We start from the raw sequence: 21,041 nt of genomic DNA on the forward strand, positions 1-21,041 counted from the left end.
GGTAAATTTGGGCTGACAACCTTTTACAGGTACTTGATTCACTATTGTCTCTTAGCCTAACTTTCTAGAGGCAGGCCAGTTGTATTTTAGAGTATTTATAATTCTGAACATAAATGCTGTGCATGTCTACAGTACAGGTGCAGGTTCTATTAACATTTTATTTCTGGTCTTTGGCTGCTTATAAAGGGGCTGTGTATAATTTTGATTGTATAGGTCTTGATTCCATCAAATTATTTGCTTTTAGTTCGTCGGGTGATTAATTAGAGGTACTCTCTGATTCTGCTTCATAGCCACTGTAGTTTCCTTTGCACTTTCTCTTAGAGCTGCATGTGCCGGACTTCTTTGTGTGAAGTCCCATTTATTGTTTATTCTGATTACTGTTGGTTCCTAACTTGGCTTTTACTTAGAAAAGTTGTAATCCTGCCTTGAACTTTTTGCGACTCGTAAGATACTCCAAGGATATTATTCCTTTAAGGTAGAAAGAGAGGGTGTTATTACTTTCAGTTTTTATATGTAGAGTGTGATTTGTTCAAGATTATATAACACCTCAGTGGTAGGAATCAATCATTGAAGCTTCTTACCTATTAGTCTTATCTTTCCCCATTAAATCACATCACTTTTATATCCAGCACTCTCAAGCTCAGAAGATACAATATCCCATATTCCCAACCTTGCTCTCAGAAAATCCACTGCTTCTGTATTTTGTTCTAAATATGCTGTGTTTCAAATATGAGTATAAAGAAGCATTGTTATATGAGTATAAAAAGTACAAAAGACTCCTGTCATCTCTGTATATGTATTTTTTTAGGTTTAGCCCCCCTCCCCCTTAGTAGTGGTAGGGATGGATTTGCCCTGTTCATATTCTGTTGCCTGGCCTTGTCTTGATTAATGACATGTACATAATGAAATGACTTGTTGAGATTAGTTAATGGTACAAAGTTTTCTCTTTTTGGAGATATTTGACTCGTAGAAATTGAATTTATGACCTCGAACCAACAGCACTACCTATAACTAACCACTTTTTTTTCACCTAGGTGTTGCTATTTATGAGAGTTTGGTGTTTGTTTTGGGCTTTCCTCACAGTTGGATATAAATACACACACATATTCATTCTCTTCTATGTTAGGCACGAAAGTAGGTACTGGACTAGGACAGACATGATTTTTGCCCTCACAGAGCTTATAGTCTAGTGAGGAAGATAGAGTCCTAACAAGGCATTACGTACACTGGGTATTAGGTAGTAGTGTTTTAGTTATCTGTTGCTGTACAGAAACCACCTCTGATGTGTGTTTTTTTTTTTCCAAAACTGGCAAGCATTTCTCCAATTCTCAGCAGACACTGACCAGGTGTCCGACAAATTTAACTCAGTTCTGACGCTCTCTACCTGGATATAGCATCTGATCCCACAGGTTTAAGGGCTCAGTCCCAAAAAACTGCACCCCCTCAACTTTAGACGCTGATTGCAAGTCCAGGTTGTAACCTGTGCTTCTGATTGATGGGCTATAGGTGGTAGGTTCCCACAACCCCCTTTTTGGGTTGGACTAATTTGATAGAGTGGCTCACAGAACTCAAATATTTACTTATATTTACCAGTTTATTATAAAGGATTCAGATGAACAGCCAGATGAAGAAGTACATAGGGCAAGATCTGGAAGAGTCCCAAGCACAGGAGCCTCTGTCCCTGTGGAACTGGGGTGCATCACCCTCCTGGGCTGTGAATGTGTTCACCAGCCTGGAAACTCATCAGATCTTGTACAGTAGTATGTATGTATGTATGTATGTATGTGTGTGTGTATGTATTTTTTATATCCATTTGTTTACTCATTTGGTTGCACTGGGTCTCAGTTGCGGGAGGTGGGCTCCTTAGTTGTGGCTCGCCAGCTCCTTAGTTGCGGCATGCGGGCTCCTTAGTCGTGGCATGCAAACTCTTAGTTGTGGCATGCATGTGGTATCTAGTTCCCCGAGCAGGGATTGAACCCGGGTCCCCTGCACTGGGAGCGAGGAGTCCCAACCACTGCGCTACCAGGGAAGTCCCTTCAATAGTTTTTATAGCGCTTAATCTGCAGGCCCATCTATCCCCTTTCCTGTCCCAGAGGTCAGTGGGTGAGACTGAAAGTTCCAATCTTCTAATCACTTGGTCTTTCTGGTGACCAGCCCCATCCTGAGGCTTTCTAGGGGTACCTCCCTAAGTCACCTGTTAGCATAAGTTTAAAAGAGACTCCTTATGAATGACAAAAGACTTCTATCACTCAAGAAATTTCAAGGGTTTTAGGAGCTCTGTGCCAAAAATGGGGACTAAGACCAAATATGTATTTCTTATTATAAATCACAGTATCACACCACCTCCATATTTGTGGCTTGAGACAATGATGTGTTTCTCACGATCCTGTGGGTTAGGAATTTGGGCAGGGTTTGTCTGGTTCGTTCTTCTGCCCTGTGTCGCATCAGTTGGGGTCACTCATTTGTCTGCTTTCAGCTGGTGGCTGGGCTGGGTTAGACAGGGCATCAGGGTTTCAACTCATTGGTCTGGCACCTTCAATGTGGCCTCTCCTAGTAGTGTCTTATCATCCAGGTCTCTCTATATGGTCTCTGTCTCCAGTGGGACATCCTGAATTTCCTTGCAGCCTGGTGGTTGGCTTCCAAGAGTGAAAGTGGATGCTGTCAGTCGTGGAACTGGCACATTATCGCTCCTGCCATATTCTGTGGTCAGAGCAAGTCACAGGGTCAGCCCAGATTCAGGGAGAGAAAAATATGTTCTTATCTCTTGATGGGCAGAGCAGCATGGGAGTAGGGTAGAAGGAATTGATGGAGACTGTCCTTGGAGAGAACCTATCACAGACAGGTAGACTAAGTTAGTTGTGGAGAATCCTAACTCTAGTAATGCACGGAGGTCACTAGCATATGTGTCTGCCATGTGGATGAGAAAGGGCTGGTATGAGGCTCTACATTGAAGACTCCCCTTTTTCTTTCCTCAGGTGTGTTGATGTCATATTTCATGTTTGACAAAGGGGTATGCACAGACATGACAGAGTATGTTCAGTTACATTCTTTGTTGACCGTGTTTTTTGAGATTTATGTTCTATCCTGGTTGCCATACAAAAGTAAATTCCTGTGGCATCTATCTCTGTTTCCTAATAGGTAATTTTTTTATTTGGATGGAGTTGGTAGGTTTGTAGGGTAAACACATAGTAGCTGAATTTCATGATATAGTCTTATTTGGCACTTTATCAAATTCAGAGTATTTATGGTCAAAGGTTTTGAAGTCCCCTTTTCTCGCAAAAACTATGTAAATAAGTTGCTGTAAAGGAAGGAATGAGAATTTTTTTCATTTTTCCTCAGCATTTTTTTTTTCTGGCCGCACCGTGGGGCTTGTGGGATCTTAGATCCCCCACCAGGGATTGAACCCATGCCCTTGGCAGTGAAAGCGCAGGGACCTAACCACTGGACTGCCAGGGAATTCCCCTCAGCATCATTCTTTAATTTCTTGACCTTTGAGGAAATGAACATTAAAAATAGAAAGCAAGCTGATATCCAGTTGATATGGTAAGACAGTGAAACATTGATTGAGGCCTAATACATGTGAGACTAGTACATGAAATAGGGGAGAGACCACATAGGAGAATTTATCTCAGGCATTAGGGAGTTTTCTGTTGTAATGAAGTATGTAGACTCTGGAGCCAGACTGCCTGGGTTTGGATTCTGAATCCAGCACCGACAGTGTGACTTGTTCTCTTAGGGCCTTATGTACCTGAGGATTGTAAATGAGTTACTTTATGTAAAGTGCTAAGAACAATGGGAATGAAAAGGACTATGAAAGTGTTAGTTATTATTATTTTAACCATTATCTCGAGATTTTATTATTTTTTTTAAAGGTTACAGTGGTAAGATTTTTTTTTTTTTATATGAAATGGTTTGGAGACCTTTGCAGTGGACAGTCTCATTTTGCCTAGAAGAATTTGTCTTTAATTAGTCTGATTGTTTATAGGACTTTGTGGCCTTAAATATTTTTTTCTCATTAGATTCTGTAATTCTTCATTATAGAATGAAGGTATTATTTTGGTACAAGCACTGGAATTATATAGTAGCAAGCACTTTTCATTTGGTAAGTCTTTTAATCCCTGTGGTAATCCTATCATATACATACTGTCTTTTACGATGATGAAACTGGAGTACAGGGAGGTTAAGTAACTGTTCCAAGAAACCTTCATGTACCAAGAAACCTTCATGTACCAAGAAAATGACAGAGCTGGGATTCAATTGCCAGTCTGATTTTCAGGACCCATATATCACTATACTATACTATCTCTTATTTAGAAATTATGGATGAAAAAATTAAACAAACATTACTTAAAGTTTCTCTATCTGGACTTAAACCACAATTAGCAGTTTGGTATATCCTAGGATATCCTTTAGTACTCTGCATACAGTAGATACACCACTCAGGTAATAGTTGAAGTTCTTATGCTTCCAGGTGTGTTTGCTTTCAGAGTTTGTTACCTGATAACAGTTCTAGATTTGTGATGCTTTGCCCCAAATTCCCTGCTCCCCTCCAAGTTCAGTCTACTCTAGGAGTCAGGCAAGAGCTATATAGAGGCAGGGATGGTTGCTGCTGTGGTGCTTACATTTTTGGACTCGGATCATATATGGTGTCATTTGAAGTGTCCTGAAATGCCCTGTAGAAAGTCCTATTAATGAAAACCGAGCTGCCAGTTGTAGAAAACCCTGTGTATTTCCACCCACATGGAGTTTCTAAAGAGTACTGGGCCACTTTTAGGCCTCTAATTAAAGGCCTGACATTTTGTAGTTAATTTTCCAGTTGTTGGGAGAACTCTACTTATGCAGGTGATCCTAGGTTTAGTATTTAAAGGTTTTTTTTTTTTTTTTCTTTTAAAGAGTTAACCCTCAGGACTTCCCTGGCGGTCTATCAGTTAAGACTCCGTGCTTCTAGTACAGGGGGAGCGGGTTTGATCCCTGGTTGGGGAACTAAGATCCCGCATGCCACGTAGTGCGGCCAAACAAAGAAAAAGCAAAAACAACAAAAAAAGAGTTAACCTTGGGTTGAATCCTGTATGTTATTTTGGGATATATGTTGGTATTATATGGCTGATTTGACTCTTAGACTTTGCCTACATGGGCATAGTGAAGTGAAGAGAGATGCAGTTACTCAAATAAATGAGATCATTGGACTGCATTTTAACAGTGCTTCCAGGCCTAATAACTTTCTGATTCATACCCCTGGAATGCTATTGGTAGGGAGGATTTGGGGTGTGAATTATTAGCCAGGTTTTCCAGATATAGCTCTAAGTTGGTGGTTCTGTTTTTTAATTCACTTTTTATGTAGAGGTAGCCCAAATCTCATTTAATTATTTTTGCTACACAAATGAGTGCGGTACTTTCCCTGAGTACTTTTTATTTTGTTGTCTGGTAACAGCCTTTGAAATGTTTCTTAGGAATCTGCTACCTTGGAAATTGTGGCATCTCAGGTCTCAGAGGTTTTAATTGGCCATATTGTTTGGTGAGGGAAACCGTGGTGAACCCCAAAGAGGATTCAATAATAATGACAACAATAACAGCAGTGGTCTTAATGCTCCACCACACTTTTCTTATTGGAGCCTCACAACAACTTGATGAGGCAGATATTGCAATTCCTATTTACAAAGGGGGCAGAAAAGTCTCAAAGAGGTTAAATAACTTGTCCAAAGTCATATTGCTTGAAGCTGGAGTGAAATTGCTAGCATAAGGTGATCAAGTTGCAAGGAGAACCTGTAAGTCTGACTTTAGTTTCCACTGGGCTGTGCATAATCTCTAGGTGACTTTTATTAGTGCTCGTTAAATATAATTTTGTCCTAGAATTAAGCAGAGAAAACCTTCCAAGGTGGTTATCTTCCCATCTTTTTAGAGTGATCATCATATTATGGGGGGTGGTGGTTAGAAATGGGGTGGAATAACAAATAATATTTGTGTTATGTACATATCCCAGTCGTGCCCTTTTGGTTGTACGTGCACGAGGCTTTTGGTGATTGAGGATTGATTCCGGGGGCCTGTGAAATGGTATCACAAAGACTCTTCTTGGCACCCTTTGTCCCAATCTGGTTTAAGGGACAGATTGGGAAACTTGTTTCTTCCTCCTTTTTAAAAAGAGAAATGAAAAACACACTTGACTGGCACTTCCTCCTCAGCAACAGGCCTGCCTGACTGCAGTTTGATTTAGCTCCTTTTGTTCTTTATGGAGAACAAAGTGAAATTTCTTCTCAGGTGGCTGTAAGGAGTGTATCAGGAGAAGGCCCCTTATCCTTTTAAAGAAACAGAGCAAATATTTTTTCTTCAGACAAAAGAGAGACTGTGCAGTTGTTTTAGTTCCTTTGACTTCTTGCCATCAGTCAGACTTTCTCTTGTTTGAACTGTTGGTGTGTTTAGGTCTCTGGGAATTGGTAGACAAGCTCTTCAGTAATCCTGAGCTTTAGTTTTTGAATTTTCTTGATAACTGGTATTTGTAGCAGCTCTTCCCTCGTCTTTCTGATTCCTGTAGGAACTTCAGACTGCATCACAGTTTTCTGAATCATCCAATGTTTGTGACCTATATTTTCTTCCTCTTGAGTTACACGATGTCAGAAGGTCAGACTTTTTTTAGGAATTGGACTGCTGCTGTGTTCACCGCATGTTATAAGATTATAAATGGTTTAAAAGTACTTTTAATGTTGCACTATAGGGCAAGGAACCCTCAAAACTCATTTCTGCTGAAATTCTCTATATTAGGTAAAAGAATGATTGGCTCTAAAAAAAATTATAAGCTCAGTTAAGGTTTAAGGTGAATGGATGGGAACTGTATTTCAGATTTGTGGCAGTTTCACTTCCAGACTTTTGGTCTTTAAACCATGAGTTATCAGGGTCACCAAGGAGATTATTTCTTTCCAGTTAGTTCATCCTTAGTTTATGCAGGAGGTTGGCCTGCACTGTGTTGACATATTCATTGTGTACATAGTATTTATATTGTAGCTACTGGGGGATGAGAGCTGTACTACAAGGATACAGGCTAGAGTGTGCCTCAATCAATCCTTAGGGAACTTTGTGCTGTATGCGACTAGGAACTTGGAATTATGTTTTTCTGTAGAATCTTTCTCGCTTTTTAAATTTTAATATTCAGGGAGAAAACTCATTTCAGCATAGGCGATAAGTATTTTTCCTTCTGTATTTGGATGCATCTAGTTGTGTACTTTTTAGATTGCAGCCTTTCGTGAAGTGTAAAGAGCTGATTATTGTTTGACTTTTTACAATAAGCATTTATTTTTAAATTAAAAAAATGAAAAGAACACTGCCTTTTCTGTTGATTGTCACCTATAATTCTGCCACCCAAAGAGAACCATGGTTAAAACTTTTTATATTTCTCTTCTGTCATTGTTTTTTTTTATGATTTTAAAAATTTTATTTATTTATTTTTGGCTGCATTGGGTCTTCGTTGCTGCGCGTGGGCTTTCTCTAGTTGCGGTGAGTGGGGGCTACTCTTCGTTGCAGTATGCGGGCTTCTCATTGCGGTGGCTTCTCTTGTTGTGGAGCATGGGCTCTAGGCGCACGGGCTTCAGTAGTTGTGGCATGTGGGCTCAGTAGTTGTGGCTCACGGGCTCTAGAGCGCAGACTCAGTAGTTGTGACACATGGGCTTGGTTGCTCCGCAGCATGTTGGATCTTCCCAAACCAGGGCTTGAACCCGTGTCCCCTGCATTGGCAGGTGGATTATTAATCACTGTGCCACCAGGGAAGTGCCTCTATCGTTATTCGTAAAGATTAAAAAAAAATAAAATTTGGATCATACTGTATATATAATTTTCTATTCTGCTTTTTTCACGTAACATGTATTTTTTCACATTATTAAATATTTTAAAAATAAATTTTGAATAGGTAATTTCAAAAATAAAAATGACATAAAACAAAAACACTGAGAAGTCTAGCTTCTGTCTTTGTCTCCATTTACCTTGTCCCTTCAGTTCCTAATAAGTGACCATTAATTTCTCCTCTTTTTCAAAAGTTAGCCTTACTATATATGTTGTTTTGCTCCTTGCTTTTTCCTCCTCTGAACAATGTATCTTGGAGATCTCTTGCTGTTAGTACCCATAGAATTTTCCTTACGGTAGATTAGTCATTTAGTCCCCTTTAGAGACTTGGGTTATGCCCAATTTTTGCTATTACAAACAATAAGAAGTAGTAATTAAAGGGAAAAAAATTAAGCATTTACTCTGCTTCAGTTATTAAGGGAAAGTTCTTTCCAGAAGAACGCCAGCTAATAAATGTAGAAATAATGATGGAATTGGAAAATCAACGTATTCCAGCCCCCAAATGAAATAATTTAAAAAGGAATCATCAGTGACTGCTAAATGATTAAGCAAAAGGTTGAAGAGGAACAGCATATTCACATGGTGCCGAACGTTAGCCACAGATCAGTAGTTGTAAAGGGGGAAATATACCTTTATAAAGAGAGCTCTGGCTGTTACAGACTCAACCAAGTGATCATGTTTTGCCAGATGATCATGTAATTTACCAGGTCTCACTAAATGGAACAGTCTGAGAATATGATGTGCTGCATTATGAGATGAGGTACATAGGCAGCATCACCTGAGAAGCATTTTTGCCCAAGCCTCTTAACCTAAATCTAGTCAGTGTTTACAGGAAGTATTAGGGATAGAGATGCAAGTTAAATGGCACTGTGAGGAAATAATCAGACAAAACTAGGATGTAACTGTCAACTGCAAGTCAACAAGTCAACTCTCCCGGTCTTTTTAAAAAGCTTGTGTTGTAAACAACCAAACAAGCATAAACAGAACCAACCAAAATAAAACTTGGAGGCCATTCTAGAGTAAAAGAGACTAAAGAGACATAACATCCAAATTCGTTGCTTGAACCTTGATTGGGTTCTGGATTTTTTTTTTTTTTTTTTTTTTGCGGTACACGGGCCTCTCACCGTTGTGGCCTCTCCCGTTGTGGAGCACAGGCTCTGGACGCGCAGGCTCGGCGGCCATGGCTCACGGGCCCAGCCGCTCCGCGGCATGTGGGATCTTCCCGGACCGCGGCACGAACCCGTGTCCCTTGCATCGGCAGGCGGACTCTCAACCACTGCGCCACCAGGGAAGCCCTGGATTTTTTTTTAAGACACTTTTTGGTGTATTTGGTGTATTAAAGGCACAAATGATAATGCGTGTGATAATGGTATTGTGGTTATGAAGTTACATGTCTTCATTCTTAGATGCACAGTGAGGTATATAGGATTAGAGTATCTCAATGCCTGCTGAAATGGTTCGCAGGAAAATTAAAACAACCCTTATATATCTCTATCCATAGAGATAAATGAGGCAAATTTGACAATATATTAGCAATTCTTGAGTCTAAGTGGTGAGTAGTTGGTATTTATTCTACTGTTTTCAACTTTTCTGTATATTTGAATTTTTTCAAAATATAGTTGAAGAAACAGTGTTGCAATGAATGAGGTTTATATACGTATTCTTTTCAAATGTCATTTCATTGGGCTGCATATTCCATTGTTTGGAGGGACCACAATTCTTTAATTGTTGCACATGTGTATATTTTGCTGCTATTTGACATTTTAGTAGAATTTGTGTTTATTTTGTGACAGTTTTATACAGTTAAGGCTTGCAGTGGATGAGAAAAAGGAATTGAAATTTTTTCTTCTCTTTCCTCTGTCCTCTATTCTGGAACTTGAGTGGGGAAGAGAAAAAGAGAATGAGAAAGGTACCTCTAAGTGATTCTGTGCACTTGCTTTTAGGTAGGAGATAGAATTGAAGCTGCTGCATAAGAACCATACCTTAAGTAATAGCCTTTTAAAATCGGTTACGTGTCCTTTAGTTTGGAGGCTGCCCAAGTGATAAGGAGGACTACTAGCAACTAGGGAAGCAGCTTGGCACAGAGCGGGGAGTGCAGATTTTTTTTTTTTTGGCTGTGCTGTGTGCCATGCAGGATTTTAATTCCCGGACCAGGGATTGACCCTGTGACCCCTGCATTGGAAGCACGGAGTCCTAACCACTGGACTGCCAGGGAAGTCCCCAGAGTGCAGATATTGTGTTGTGATTTGTTTTGTTTTTGACAGGGTTTTAGACCTTTTGGTTAGTAAAAGAGTTTTTACTGCCTGATAAAAAGAATAACTCCTTTAGACAATGATCTCTTCTTTAGATATAAGGCTGAGCTATGGAGGATATGGGAGGAATTTAAGGATGAAATATTCTTGGAAGAAAAGTTCTGGGAGAAGGGTGTTTTCTGAGAAGATGTCGTTAAATATGAAAAGAACAGTACTTTCCTCTTTGAGCTAGAATCATATTTGCAGTGGGAACCTTCTCTGACTGCAGAATAGATGTTCTTTGACATTAATGTCTATACCTTAGATTTCCATGAAGGCAACTTACAAGGACCTGAATGGCCTCATTTTAGCTGCTTCAGCGTGTAGAGCTATTGCTCGCTCCTTCTCTTCCCGGGCCTGGTGTGACAGTGGCTACTGAGGACCATGAAGGTTGTTCCAGAGAAGAATGCTGTCCGGATACTCTGGGGGCGAGAACGGGGCACTCGGACCTTTGGAGCTCAGCGACTTCTGCAGGAGCTGGTGGAAGATAAAACCCGGTGGATGAAATGGGAGGGCAAGGTGAGAAAAATGGGTGTTTTTCACATAGGAGTTGTAGGGGTGACAGTAGAATGGGGCCTTAGAATGGGTTAATGACATAGAGTTGGGGTATAATTTATTTTGTGTAGGAGAATTGATATATCTAACTTGGTTTTTTGTGGGGGGAGGTTTTAATAAATTTGGAAGCATAATGGGCTAGAAATATCATTTTTCTTTAGAGCTAGATATTTTTCCTGAAGGTAATTTAGATTTATCTCTCTCAATTTGTAGCTTGATCATTGTCTCCAGTTTTTAAGCTTACACTGTAAATACTAGTCTAGAATGGTTTGGTGCTTTTGAGATAGAGTGAGCCATAGTTTATAAATAATGTATTTTAACTTTTGTTTGTTTATTTCTCAGAGAGTAGAACTGCCGGATAGTCCACGCTCTACCTTTTTATTGGCCTTCAGCCCAGACAGGTACCACCAAGTCCTTACCTAAACTTTACCTGAGACTTGTGACAGCATTGCTTTCTGTGTATTTGGCCTAGCTTGATCTTCCAAGACAAATCCCTAAAGGCTCTTTTTTTTTTTTTAAAATTTATTTATTTATTTTTGTCTGTGTTGGGTCTTCTTTGCTGCGCGCGGACTTTCTCTAGTTGTGGCGAGCGGGGGCTACTCTTGGTTACGGTGCGCAGGCTTCTCATTGAGGTGGCTTCTCTCGTTGCAGAACACGGGCTCTAGGCGCGCGGGCTTCAGTAGTTATGGCTCGTGGGCTCTAGAGCGCAGACTCAGTAGTTGTGGCACATGGGCTTAGTTGCTCCGTGGCATGTGGGATCTTCCTGGACCAGGGCTTGAACCCGTGTCCCCTGCATTGGCAGGCGAATTCTTAACCACTGCGCCACCAGGGAAGCCCCCTAAAGGCTCTTTGAAGCACTGAATGAACAGAGCTTTGCCAGTGTTATCAGAAAGGGAAAGAAAGTAGATGAGCAGTGCTAACCATAAAAATAATGGGAATAAGCAAAGGAATCTATGAACGTCGAGGATCAGAACTTGGAAAGTTTCTCAGTAAGAATCCTTTGCCTGTGTGGTATAGGCCACCAATAGTGTGATAGTTTTCCCTGCTGGAAAGAATATTCTCTGAAGGGGTTATGTGTCTTCTGGGGACAGAATGGAGAAGCCGAAAGCTTTTAAAGATGAGAATGTTTCTGTTGTTTGTAATGCCCAAGTTGTAGTATTTATCATGTTGGGATGGGGAATAAGTATCAATTTTCATTTTTGTCCAAAGCTGATAAAGTTTGTTACCCTCCCACATGCTTCACATTTACTTCCTCCTCTTTGATTCCCTAGGACTCTCTTGGCCTCCACCCATGTAAACCATAATATCTATATCACGGAGGTGAAGACAGGCAAGTGTGTTCACTCTCTGATTGGACACCGCCGCACTCCATGGTGTGTCACTTTTCATCCCACCATCTCAGGCCTTATTGCTTCTGGCTGCCTAGATGGGGAGGTTAGGATTTGGGATTTACACGTAAGTGTTTCCTTTTCTTTGGTATTCTAAATGCAGAGACTTGTTTACCCTTGGGTTCTTAACTCTGGAGGAGAGACTAGCCAGGTTCTTCGGACTATATCTGAGTACTTACTCAGTAATCATTGCCTACTTACTGATAGGGAGTCTAGCCGACAGCCCTCCGTTCTAAGATGACACCCTATTTAACTGTCTGCCCATTGTGACATAGTACAGGACACTCTAAGACGTCTTCAGGATGGATTTCTCTTGTTTTAGATCAAGGATTGTACTGTATTCTGATGATGATCATCAAAGCAACGTGCTCCTTGTCCTGGTGACTGGCTAATGGGTTGTTGTGCACCATGTCATGCACCAAGCTTGAGTTTTCACAGGCTACAGAAACAGGAGCTGTGCGGGTGCTCATTGCTTATGGATTGTAAATGACAAAACTGAGCTGACAGTAATGTTTTTCTGATAAAGTTGTGACACTGCCAGATCACTGGTTTTGTACGTCGTTTTCAGAGGACATACTTAAAGTAGGCCCTACAAGTAGTCGTTTTGTGTTAAATGGACCCTTTTTTTTTTTTTTTGAAATTGACATCTCAGTCTGCTGGCAGCTTGTAACCTAAGAATGTCTGGGATTTGTTCATTCATAGGGTGGCAGTGAAAGCTGGTTCACAGATAGCAACAATGCCATTGCCTCCCTGGCTTTCCACCCTACGGCTCAGCTCCTGCTGATTGCTACTGCCAATGAGATCCACTTCTGGGATTGGAGTCGACGGGAGCCCTTTGCTGTGGTGAAGACAGCTAGTGAGATGGAACGGGTCCGGTGAGTGCTCTGCCCACCAGCAATGTCTGGCGTAGGATTAACATGGCAGAGAGCATTCACCCGTGCTTTCACCTCAGGAGACAGATTATTATCTCCGTATTATCCCTGCTCAGGGCAGGGTGTTATCCCTATGGCTCTTCCTGCTTTTTAAGCATCTGGCTAATCAGCTAGGAAGCAGTTCATATTGTTCATTTCAGCTGTTCCATATTGGCCTCATCTTCTGGTCTCTGTAGACTATGGCTGTTAGAATCTTTTTTAGGTTCAAAGCTATCTGGTTTGGTATAAAGCTTTTTTTTTTTTTTTTTAATAATCCTGAAAGGTATTCAGGTGGTGTGTAGCTTGGTGGCTAAGTTGCTCATCCCTGGTTTTCTGGAAATGGAAAGTGGAGGTGTAGATATGTATCCAATCTGCTAGTAGATATTTACATATTTAGCTTTCAAAATCAGCGCACATAGTGCCTGAATTATAGTTGATGCATTGTTTTCCTTTGGTCCTCTTGGTATCGCAGTTGGATACTAGCTAATTTTCTAGCCTCAGCTATGTCACTTGATGCTGAGACTGTTCCTTGTCACCAGCACTCATGCTTCTTGCCAGTGTAGCTGCTGTGTGAGGGGAGATCTGAACCTGTGGCAGAGTATGGGAGCATTCTCTGCTTTACTATTATGATGGGCTCTTAGACATGAGCAGCTATGTGCTTAACGTAGCTAGCTGCTTCCTGGGATGGAAGCCCGGGTGTTTTTTGAAATTATTTTTGCGATACGTATTACCTTATTCTGGCAAGTGTGAGGACGTAAGAAGAAGTATTGAGCTTTATTACTTTAATCTGTTTGAAAGTTTTGGAAGTCTGTAGCATTAAGTGGATACCTCGGTGATCCCACAATTGTCAGTAATGATTTCCAGACGTTTTCTCACAGGTTTCCTCTTCTTGGTTAACATAATTTCTCTCTCTGTGTCTCTGTCCCTTTCTTCTGTGCTTTCAGTCTGGTGAGATTTGATCCTCTTGGACACTACTTACTCACAGCAATTGTTAACCCCTCTAATCAGCAGGTAAGTTAGTCAGCAGTTTCAACTCTGTCTAAACTGTGGGTTATTTTCTCAACTAGTGCTCTAATTCTGATTATATTGGACTTCAGTTTTCAATGTCCAGGTGTTTCTTTCCAGTCAAGATTCAAAACTAGCTTCAGACTGTACTCAAAGTTATAGCCATATCGTGACAGGGGAGTCCATTCTGAAACCCCTGAGTGATGGTCCCAGTAGAAGTAACCAGGCCGTGTTGGATAACTTGTCATTCATGTGCCTCTGGCTGGTTGACATTTTGCTTCCCCTTACTGCCTCCATGTCATGGAAATGCCTTTTGTAACAGAGTTGGTTTGCCAGCTGTACTCGTTCAGAAGTGTTGCTAATTGGAAGTGAATAATTTAATACCATATGATGATTCTGAATCTGGAACCAGTTAGTTCTCAGTACTTCAAGGATGGAGTTGTTGCCTCTCTAGAAAGGTTTTCCTTGGATGATTATCAGTAGTTTTTCTTGATTTACCGGCAAGTTCTACCTAACTACCTGGCTCTGCCCCCGCCCCACCTTGGTCCACGTTGCAGGGTGATGACGAACCAGAGATCCCCATAGACGGAACAGAATTATCGCATTACCGTCAGCGTGCCCTCCTGCAGTCACAGCCAGTGCGCCGGACGCCTCTCCTCCACAATTTCCTGCACATGCTGTCCTCCCGCTCCTCTGGCATCCAGGTGGGAGAGCAAAGCACAGTGCAAGATTCTGCCACCCCCTCACCCCCACCGCCTCCCCCTCAGCCCTCCACGGAGCGTCCCAGGACTTCCGCTTACATCCGGCTCCGACAGCGGGTCAGTTACCCCACAGCCGAGTGCTGCCAGCACCTTGGGATCCTGTGCCTTTGCAGCCGCTGCTCTGGCACTCGAGTTCCTTCCCTCTTGCCACACCAGGACAGTGTACCCCCTGCTCCTGCCAGGGCTACTACCCCTTCCTTTTCTTTTGTACAGACCGAGCCCTTCCATCCCCCGGAGCAGGCCTCATCAGCGCAGCAGGACCAGGGCCTCCTGAACCGGCCGTCTGCCTTCAGTACAGTCCAGAGCAGCACTGCCGGCAACACGCTCCGCAACCTCAGTCTGGGTCCCACCCGTCGCTCTTTGGGAGGCCCTCTGTCTAGCCACCCTTCTAGGTATCACCGAGAAATCGCTCCCGGGCTGACAGGATCTGAGTGGACCCGGACAGTGCTCAGTCTGAACTCCCGCTCTGAGGCGGAATCCATGCCCCCGCCCAGGACCAGTGCCTCTTCGGTGAGTTTGCTGTCTGTGCTGAGACAGCAGGAAGGTGGCTCTCAAGCATCTGTGTACACTTCAGCCACAGAAGGGAGGGGTTTTCCAGCTTCAGGGTTGGCAGCTGAGTCAGATGGAGGGAATGGCTCCAGCCAAAACAACTCGGGCAGCATTCGCCATGAGCTTCAATGTGACCTGAGACGCTTCTTTTTGGAGTATGACCGGCTTCAGGAGCTGGACCAGAGCCTGAGTGGGGAAGCGCCCCAGGCCCAACAGGCCCAGGAAATGCTCAACAATAACATTGAATCTGAGAGGCCAGGCCCCTCCCACCAGCCCACCCCACACAGCAGCGAGAACAACTCCAACCTGTCCCGCGGCCACCTGAATCGCTGCCGCGCTTGCCACAATCTCCTGACCTTCAACAACGATACCCTGCGCTGGGAAAGAAGTGCACCTAACTACTCCTCTGGTGAAGCCAGCTCCTCCTGGCAGGTCCCCAGTACCTTTGAGGGCATGCCCTCGAGTGGCAGCCAGTTGCCACCTCTCGAGCGGACTGAGGGCCAAACGCCGAGCTCCAGCAGGCTGGAGTTGAGCAGCTCTGCTAGCCCACAGGAGGAGAGGACTGTGGGGGTGGCCTTCAACCAGGAGACAGGCCACTGGGAACGAATTTACACCCAGTCCAGCAGATCTGGAACTGTGTCGCAGGAGGCCTTACATCAGGATATGGCTGAGGAAAGCTCCGAGGAAGATTCACTCAGGAGGTGAGCAGATGCTTTCCTGTCTTCTCCTGTATCCCTTACTTTCCTCCTGATATCTCTTCCTTCAGTCCTGTGGGTGTTGTGGCTGGATCTGGAGTGTCTGGGATCCATGCATCATGCATCTGGTTCTGATTTCCCTAGCTTCCATTGCATCTTCTTGGAAAATCTTGCTGTGGTGGCGGAAAGAGGATAAGGCCTGGCAGTATGAGTCAGGTGACTCGGCTTGCTCCTTTTCTGGCTAAGCTCATGTGACGTTAGCCTTGGAGGAGAGTTGTAGATGAGGTTAGAGAGGCATGAGGAGGTAAAACCGTTGACTTCCTCTGCTCTGCTTTTTTGGCCTTCTCCAAGGATTGTATGTGCAGGACTGGTTATTGTGAAACAACAAAATGTCCCAGAGAGACTAGGAAAAAGTAGTAAAAGAGAACCCTGCTTAGGACAGATTAGTGTATTGGGTCTTTGATTGTGTTGCTTTGGACAAATTCTGAAACCATATCTTTTGGAACACTGCAATTTGACAAAAGGAAAAGAAAATAGTACGTATATATGTCAAGAAAAAGTTTTTTTGTTTTTTAGCGATATATATTTTTTGGACAGCAAGTTAGTTGCTTAGTTAAGATTCTTTGAGTAGATCTTCCAGATGGACATTCACCTCGAGGTGGAGAAGAAGAAATTCATAGAAGGAAGGCCTCTCCATACTTGGATTGGCATCCCAGGCAACTCTTTCATGGAAGAAACAGAGTGGGTGTAGTTGATCGCCCACCACATGTTCCGTGTATGGCTGTGTGCGCATCTATCTTGATTTATTAGGGACTTCTTTCTGTAATTCTGTAAAGGTCAAATCTAGCATAATCACCAACTCCCAGAATATGCTTGTTGGATCCAAACAGCATATTGCTGTGCATTACATCCTCTGTTGAAGCATCTGAAGTTTCTCTGACATAAGCTTCTAGCAAGGGTGGGAATATGGATTGTGCACATAATGTACTTGTTATTTTGGGAGAATGCTTTAGAGAGTTACCCAGTTAATAAGTATTTGTTGAATTATATATTTTTTCTAGCACTGTGCTAGGCACTGTCAGGAGTACAAAAGCAGTATAATACCTGGTCTTTGCCCACTGGCAGTATACAGTGTTGTTGTAGAGGCAAGACTTATTTACATGTAATTACATAAAAAATGTAAATGAGCCGAATGCTTCATTGTATGGTACTGAGATTAAATGTAGTCTAATTTCAGAGAAAGGGAAGGATCATCAAAGAAGGCTTTACAAGAATAAGTCTTGAAAGATGGGTAGGATTTGGAAAGGGAAAGACCTTTTTATTTTGAGGATATAGCACATGCTAAGGGAGGAAAGGGCATGATGAATTCAGGATAAGAAGAAGTTACTTAAGGGCAGTTAGTAACGTGAACACAGGGAGACTTGGTCAGATATGAAAGATAGATGAGGTAGCTGAGATTGTTACTCTGCCCGTTTGATTGAGGCCAGTTCTGGATTAACATCTAAATTGCCAGCTTTGGAATACTTTGCCTTGCATAATGACCCATATCAGGAGCCTGAGACTCTGTTCTTCCTTTTTGTCAAGAGAGGTGAGACAGTAGCAAGCATAGTGCCTGACATATAGTAGGCATTCAAAAAGTTTATTAAAGGTAGCCATAAAGGACTGTCTACAGTTATTGCTCTAAAAGCCTACCAGTGCCTGTTTCACTAGCATCAGTGGGTTTGTGGTCAGCCTCTGTCCGTTCTGTTCTAGCAGGACCTCTTCATGTGTTGCTGTTCTGAGAAATACCTGAGTTGTTTATTTTTTTTTATTTTTTATTTTTGCGGTACGCGGGCCTCTCACTGTTGTGGCCTCTCCTGTTGCGGAGCACAGGCTCCGGACGCGTAGGCTCAGCGGCCATGGCTCACGGGTCCAGCAGCTCCACGGCATGTGGGATCTTCCCGGACCGGGGCACGAACCCGTATTCCCTGCATCGGCAGGCGGACTCTCAACCACTGCGCCACCAGGGAAGCCCTACCTGAGTTGTTTAAAACAAACTCTGTTGTTTGATAATAATTAGAGATACCAATTACTGAGAGCCTACTACTCTGTTCTAGCTTTGCATTAATTATTTCTAATTTTCACAGTAACTCTGTGCAAGGCAGGTATGAAATTTCCCATCTTCCAGTTGAGGAAAGAGTGGCTCAGAGAAGTCAAGTTTCTTGTTAAAGGTCACACAGTAGGTTGCTGAGTGGGGATTTGAACTCCAGTGTGCATGACTAAAGATTTTTTTAGGCTGCCCTCCATGGTGTGTGTGTTTTTTTTTAAATTAATTAATTAATTTATGGCTGCGTTGGGTCTTTGTTGCTGCATGTGGGCTTTCTCTAGTTGAGGCAAGCAGGGGCTACTCTTCGTTGCGGTGCGCGGGCTTCTCATTATGGTGGCTTCTCTTGTTGCAGAGCACGGACTCTAGGTGCGTGGGCTTCAGTAATTGTGGCATGCGGGCTCAGTAGTTGTGGTGCACGGGCTTAGTTGCTCTGTGGCATGTGGGATCTTCCTGGACAGGGCTTGAACCTGTGTCCCCTGCATTGGCAGGTGGATTCTTTTTTTTTTTGCAGTACACGGGCCTCTCACTGTTGTGGCCTCTCCCGTTGCGGAGCACCGGACGCGCAGGCTCAGTGGCCATGGCTCATGGGCCCAGCTGCTCCGCGGCATGTGGGATCTTCCCGGACCAGGGCACAAACCCGTGTCCCCTGCATTGGCAGGCGGACTCTCAACCACTGGGCCACCAGGGAAGCCCCTGGCAGGTGGATTCTTAACCACTGCGCCACCAGGGAAGTCCCCATGGTGTATTTCTTAAAGTGATAATCTCATTTTTAGGTGAACCATTTTTATGTTTTTCTTTTCTTTTAACTTTTTGTTATGGAAATCTTCAAACATAAAAATGAAAAGAAAAGTAGTATAAATGAACTCCCATATACCCATCACCTGGCTTCAGAAATTTTCAACACTCGTCTGTATCCCTTACCCACTCCCAGCCACCCAGACATCATATAATTTTGTCTGAAAATACTCCAGTATGTTTCTCTAGAGCAATTCTGTCTAATAAAATGTTCTGTATCTGTGCCATATAGTATAGTAGCTACCAGCCGCATGTGGCTATTGAGCATTTGAAATGTGGCTAGTATGATCTGAGAAACTACATTTAAATTTTAACTAATTTAAATGTAGATAGCCACGTGTGACTAATATATTAATAGTCACTTCTTAATAAAGTGGGCCATTTAAAACCCAGAAACTGTTAAGGATGTATCAGAATTTTTTTTAGGCGAAAAGTAGTATGTGTTTGTGGTTTAAATAAAAAAGTTCAAGCATTTAGAAATGTTATGTTGTAGAAAATGAAGTCCCTTGTCATCTTGCTGTAAACAATTTTATATATATATATATACACACACACACACACGCTTTTTAAATTTTAAAATATACAAATGCACAGTTCTCATTGTAAAATAGTATATTAATCCAGTGGTTACATTATTTATGGAGTTGCTTTTCAAATGAGCTTGAATGAGGTGTACCACGAGGGTTTACAGCCTATCAAAAATGAGGTATCTTGTAAAACATTCTAAGTGCACACCCATTAAAGAAGGGCCACCACTTCCTCATAAACTGAGGGGCTGCATTCTGGTATAAATCACTAATATATACTTGTGTTAATCGGCATCTTCTACCACCTTCTGAAGGTCCAGTGTTCTCTGGCTGATGAGCGGCCTTGCTTGGATTTCCCCAGCAGATGTCACTGTTGGGCTAGGCTGGCAGGGAAGAGGTGTCCTTACTGTGTGTGTGCGCGTCTACTTGAAGGGAGGGCGTTTATTCTTCAGCCATGTAGTAGGAGATGGACTAAGGAGGCATGTTTTGATCCTTGGTGTTGCTGATATAATCTATAGTGTTTTCAGATAGTGAGAATATGAAGCAAAAGTGTGTATTTCAGTGTAGCTGTATGTTGCTGAACAGTGATGCACGGTTTATCTCCTTTTGCCTCTGGGCAGTGGAAGGTGACTGTCTCTATATAGTCTGACTCCAGGTTACAGTTTATAACTTGGACGGCGGACCCTTTGCTTCACCATGAGAAGCTTCTTTTGGGGTCTGATAGCCCAGGACTTAGCAGGAGAAGATGAGGGTGTTGGGGCTTCTTGCAACAGGGTCCCTGTGGCCTTGAAAGGCTGGTATTAGGGAAAAAAAGAAAATTATTTAAATGTCGTCTTGAAACTGGAGAAAACCTAGAGTTTATTTAGTCCAGTGTCTGTCTGTCTGTCTGTCTCTGTCTCTTGTTAATTGATGAGAAAACTTAGATGCAGAGAGGGGAAGTGACCCCAGGGAAGCCCGGAAGTGACTTTAAAGAGGTGCTTGTAGCAAAGATGAGAGTCAAACTTCTGGGTCCTAAAGAGGGTGCTCTTTCGTCCTCTTCATTTGAAATTAGTGCTTTCACACATCAGTTTTCTCTGTCAAAACTTCTAGGGGCTTCCCTGGTGGCGCCGTGGTTGAGAGTCCGCCTGCTGATGCAGGGGACACGGGTTCGTGCTCTGGTCCGGGAAGATCTGACATGCCGCGGAGCAGCTGGGCCTGTGAACCATGGCCACTGAGCCTGCGCGTCCGGAGCCTGTGCTCCGCAACGGGAGAGGCCACAACAGTGAGAGGCCCGCATACCACAAAAAAAAGAAAAAAAAAAAAGAGTAAGGGAAGCGTGGGGGAAGATAAACCCAGGCCTTAAAGGAGCGTGGCTCTTGTTATAACCCTGGGAATTGGGCTGGTGAAATAATTACTCTGATTGATCGATTCATTCATTCATAAGGTTGACAAATATTTACTAAGTACCTACTGTGTACCATATACTATTTAAGTACCAGCAAGAAGTCTCTTATTCTAATGAGAGAAAGAAAATAAACACATAAATAAAATATCTAGTATGCCAGATGATGTTAAATTCTATGAAGAAAAATATTTGAAAATGTAGGTGTTTCTGGGGTGGAAGTTTGTAGTGTTAAATAGGGTCATCAGAGGAAGTCTGGTAAGGTGACAT

At 42.7% G+C, this 21,041-nt stretch overlaps 1 protein-coding gene across 10 annotated transcripts in view; it reads left to right on the forward strand.

The window, feature by feature from the left end:
• The window catches only part of AMBRA1 (autophagy and beclin 1 regulator 1), a 175,544-nt gene that overhangs the window by 19,036 nt on the left and 135,467 nt on the right, over window positions 1-21,041 (forward strand). For 7 of the 10 annotated variants that reach the window (XM_060303259.1, XM_060303266.1, XM_060303263.1 and 4 more), the window contains 6 exons: window positions 10,384-10,637; window positions 11,016-11,074; window positions 11,945-12,128; window positions 12,764-12,936; window positions 13,917-13,983; window positions 14,535-15,988. In XM_060303259.1, the coding sequence (XP_060159242.1) occupies window positions 10,503-10,637; window positions 11,016-11,074; window positions 11,945-12,128; window positions 12,764-12,936; window positions 13,917-13,983; window positions 14,535-15,988 (2,072 nt within the window). In that variant the 5' untranslated portion in view covers window positions 10,384-10,502. The remainder of the gene's footprint in view (window positions 1-10,383; window positions 10,638-11,015; window positions 11,075-11,944; window positions 12,129-12,763; window positions 12,937-13,916; window positions 13,984-14,534; window positions 15,989-21,041) is intronic. The other 3 variants (XM_030864561.2, XM_060303267.1, XM_060303264.1) reach the window with 2 other exon arrangements.

The sequence above is a fragment of the Globicephala melas genome, chromosome 8 (genome assembly GCF_963455315.2).
Source record: "Globicephala melas chromosome 8, mGloMel1.2, whole genome shotgun sequence".
Classification (NCBI taxonomy): domain Eukaryota; kingdom Metazoa; phylum Chordata; class Mammalia; order Artiodactyla; family Delphinidae; genus Globicephala; species Globicephala melas.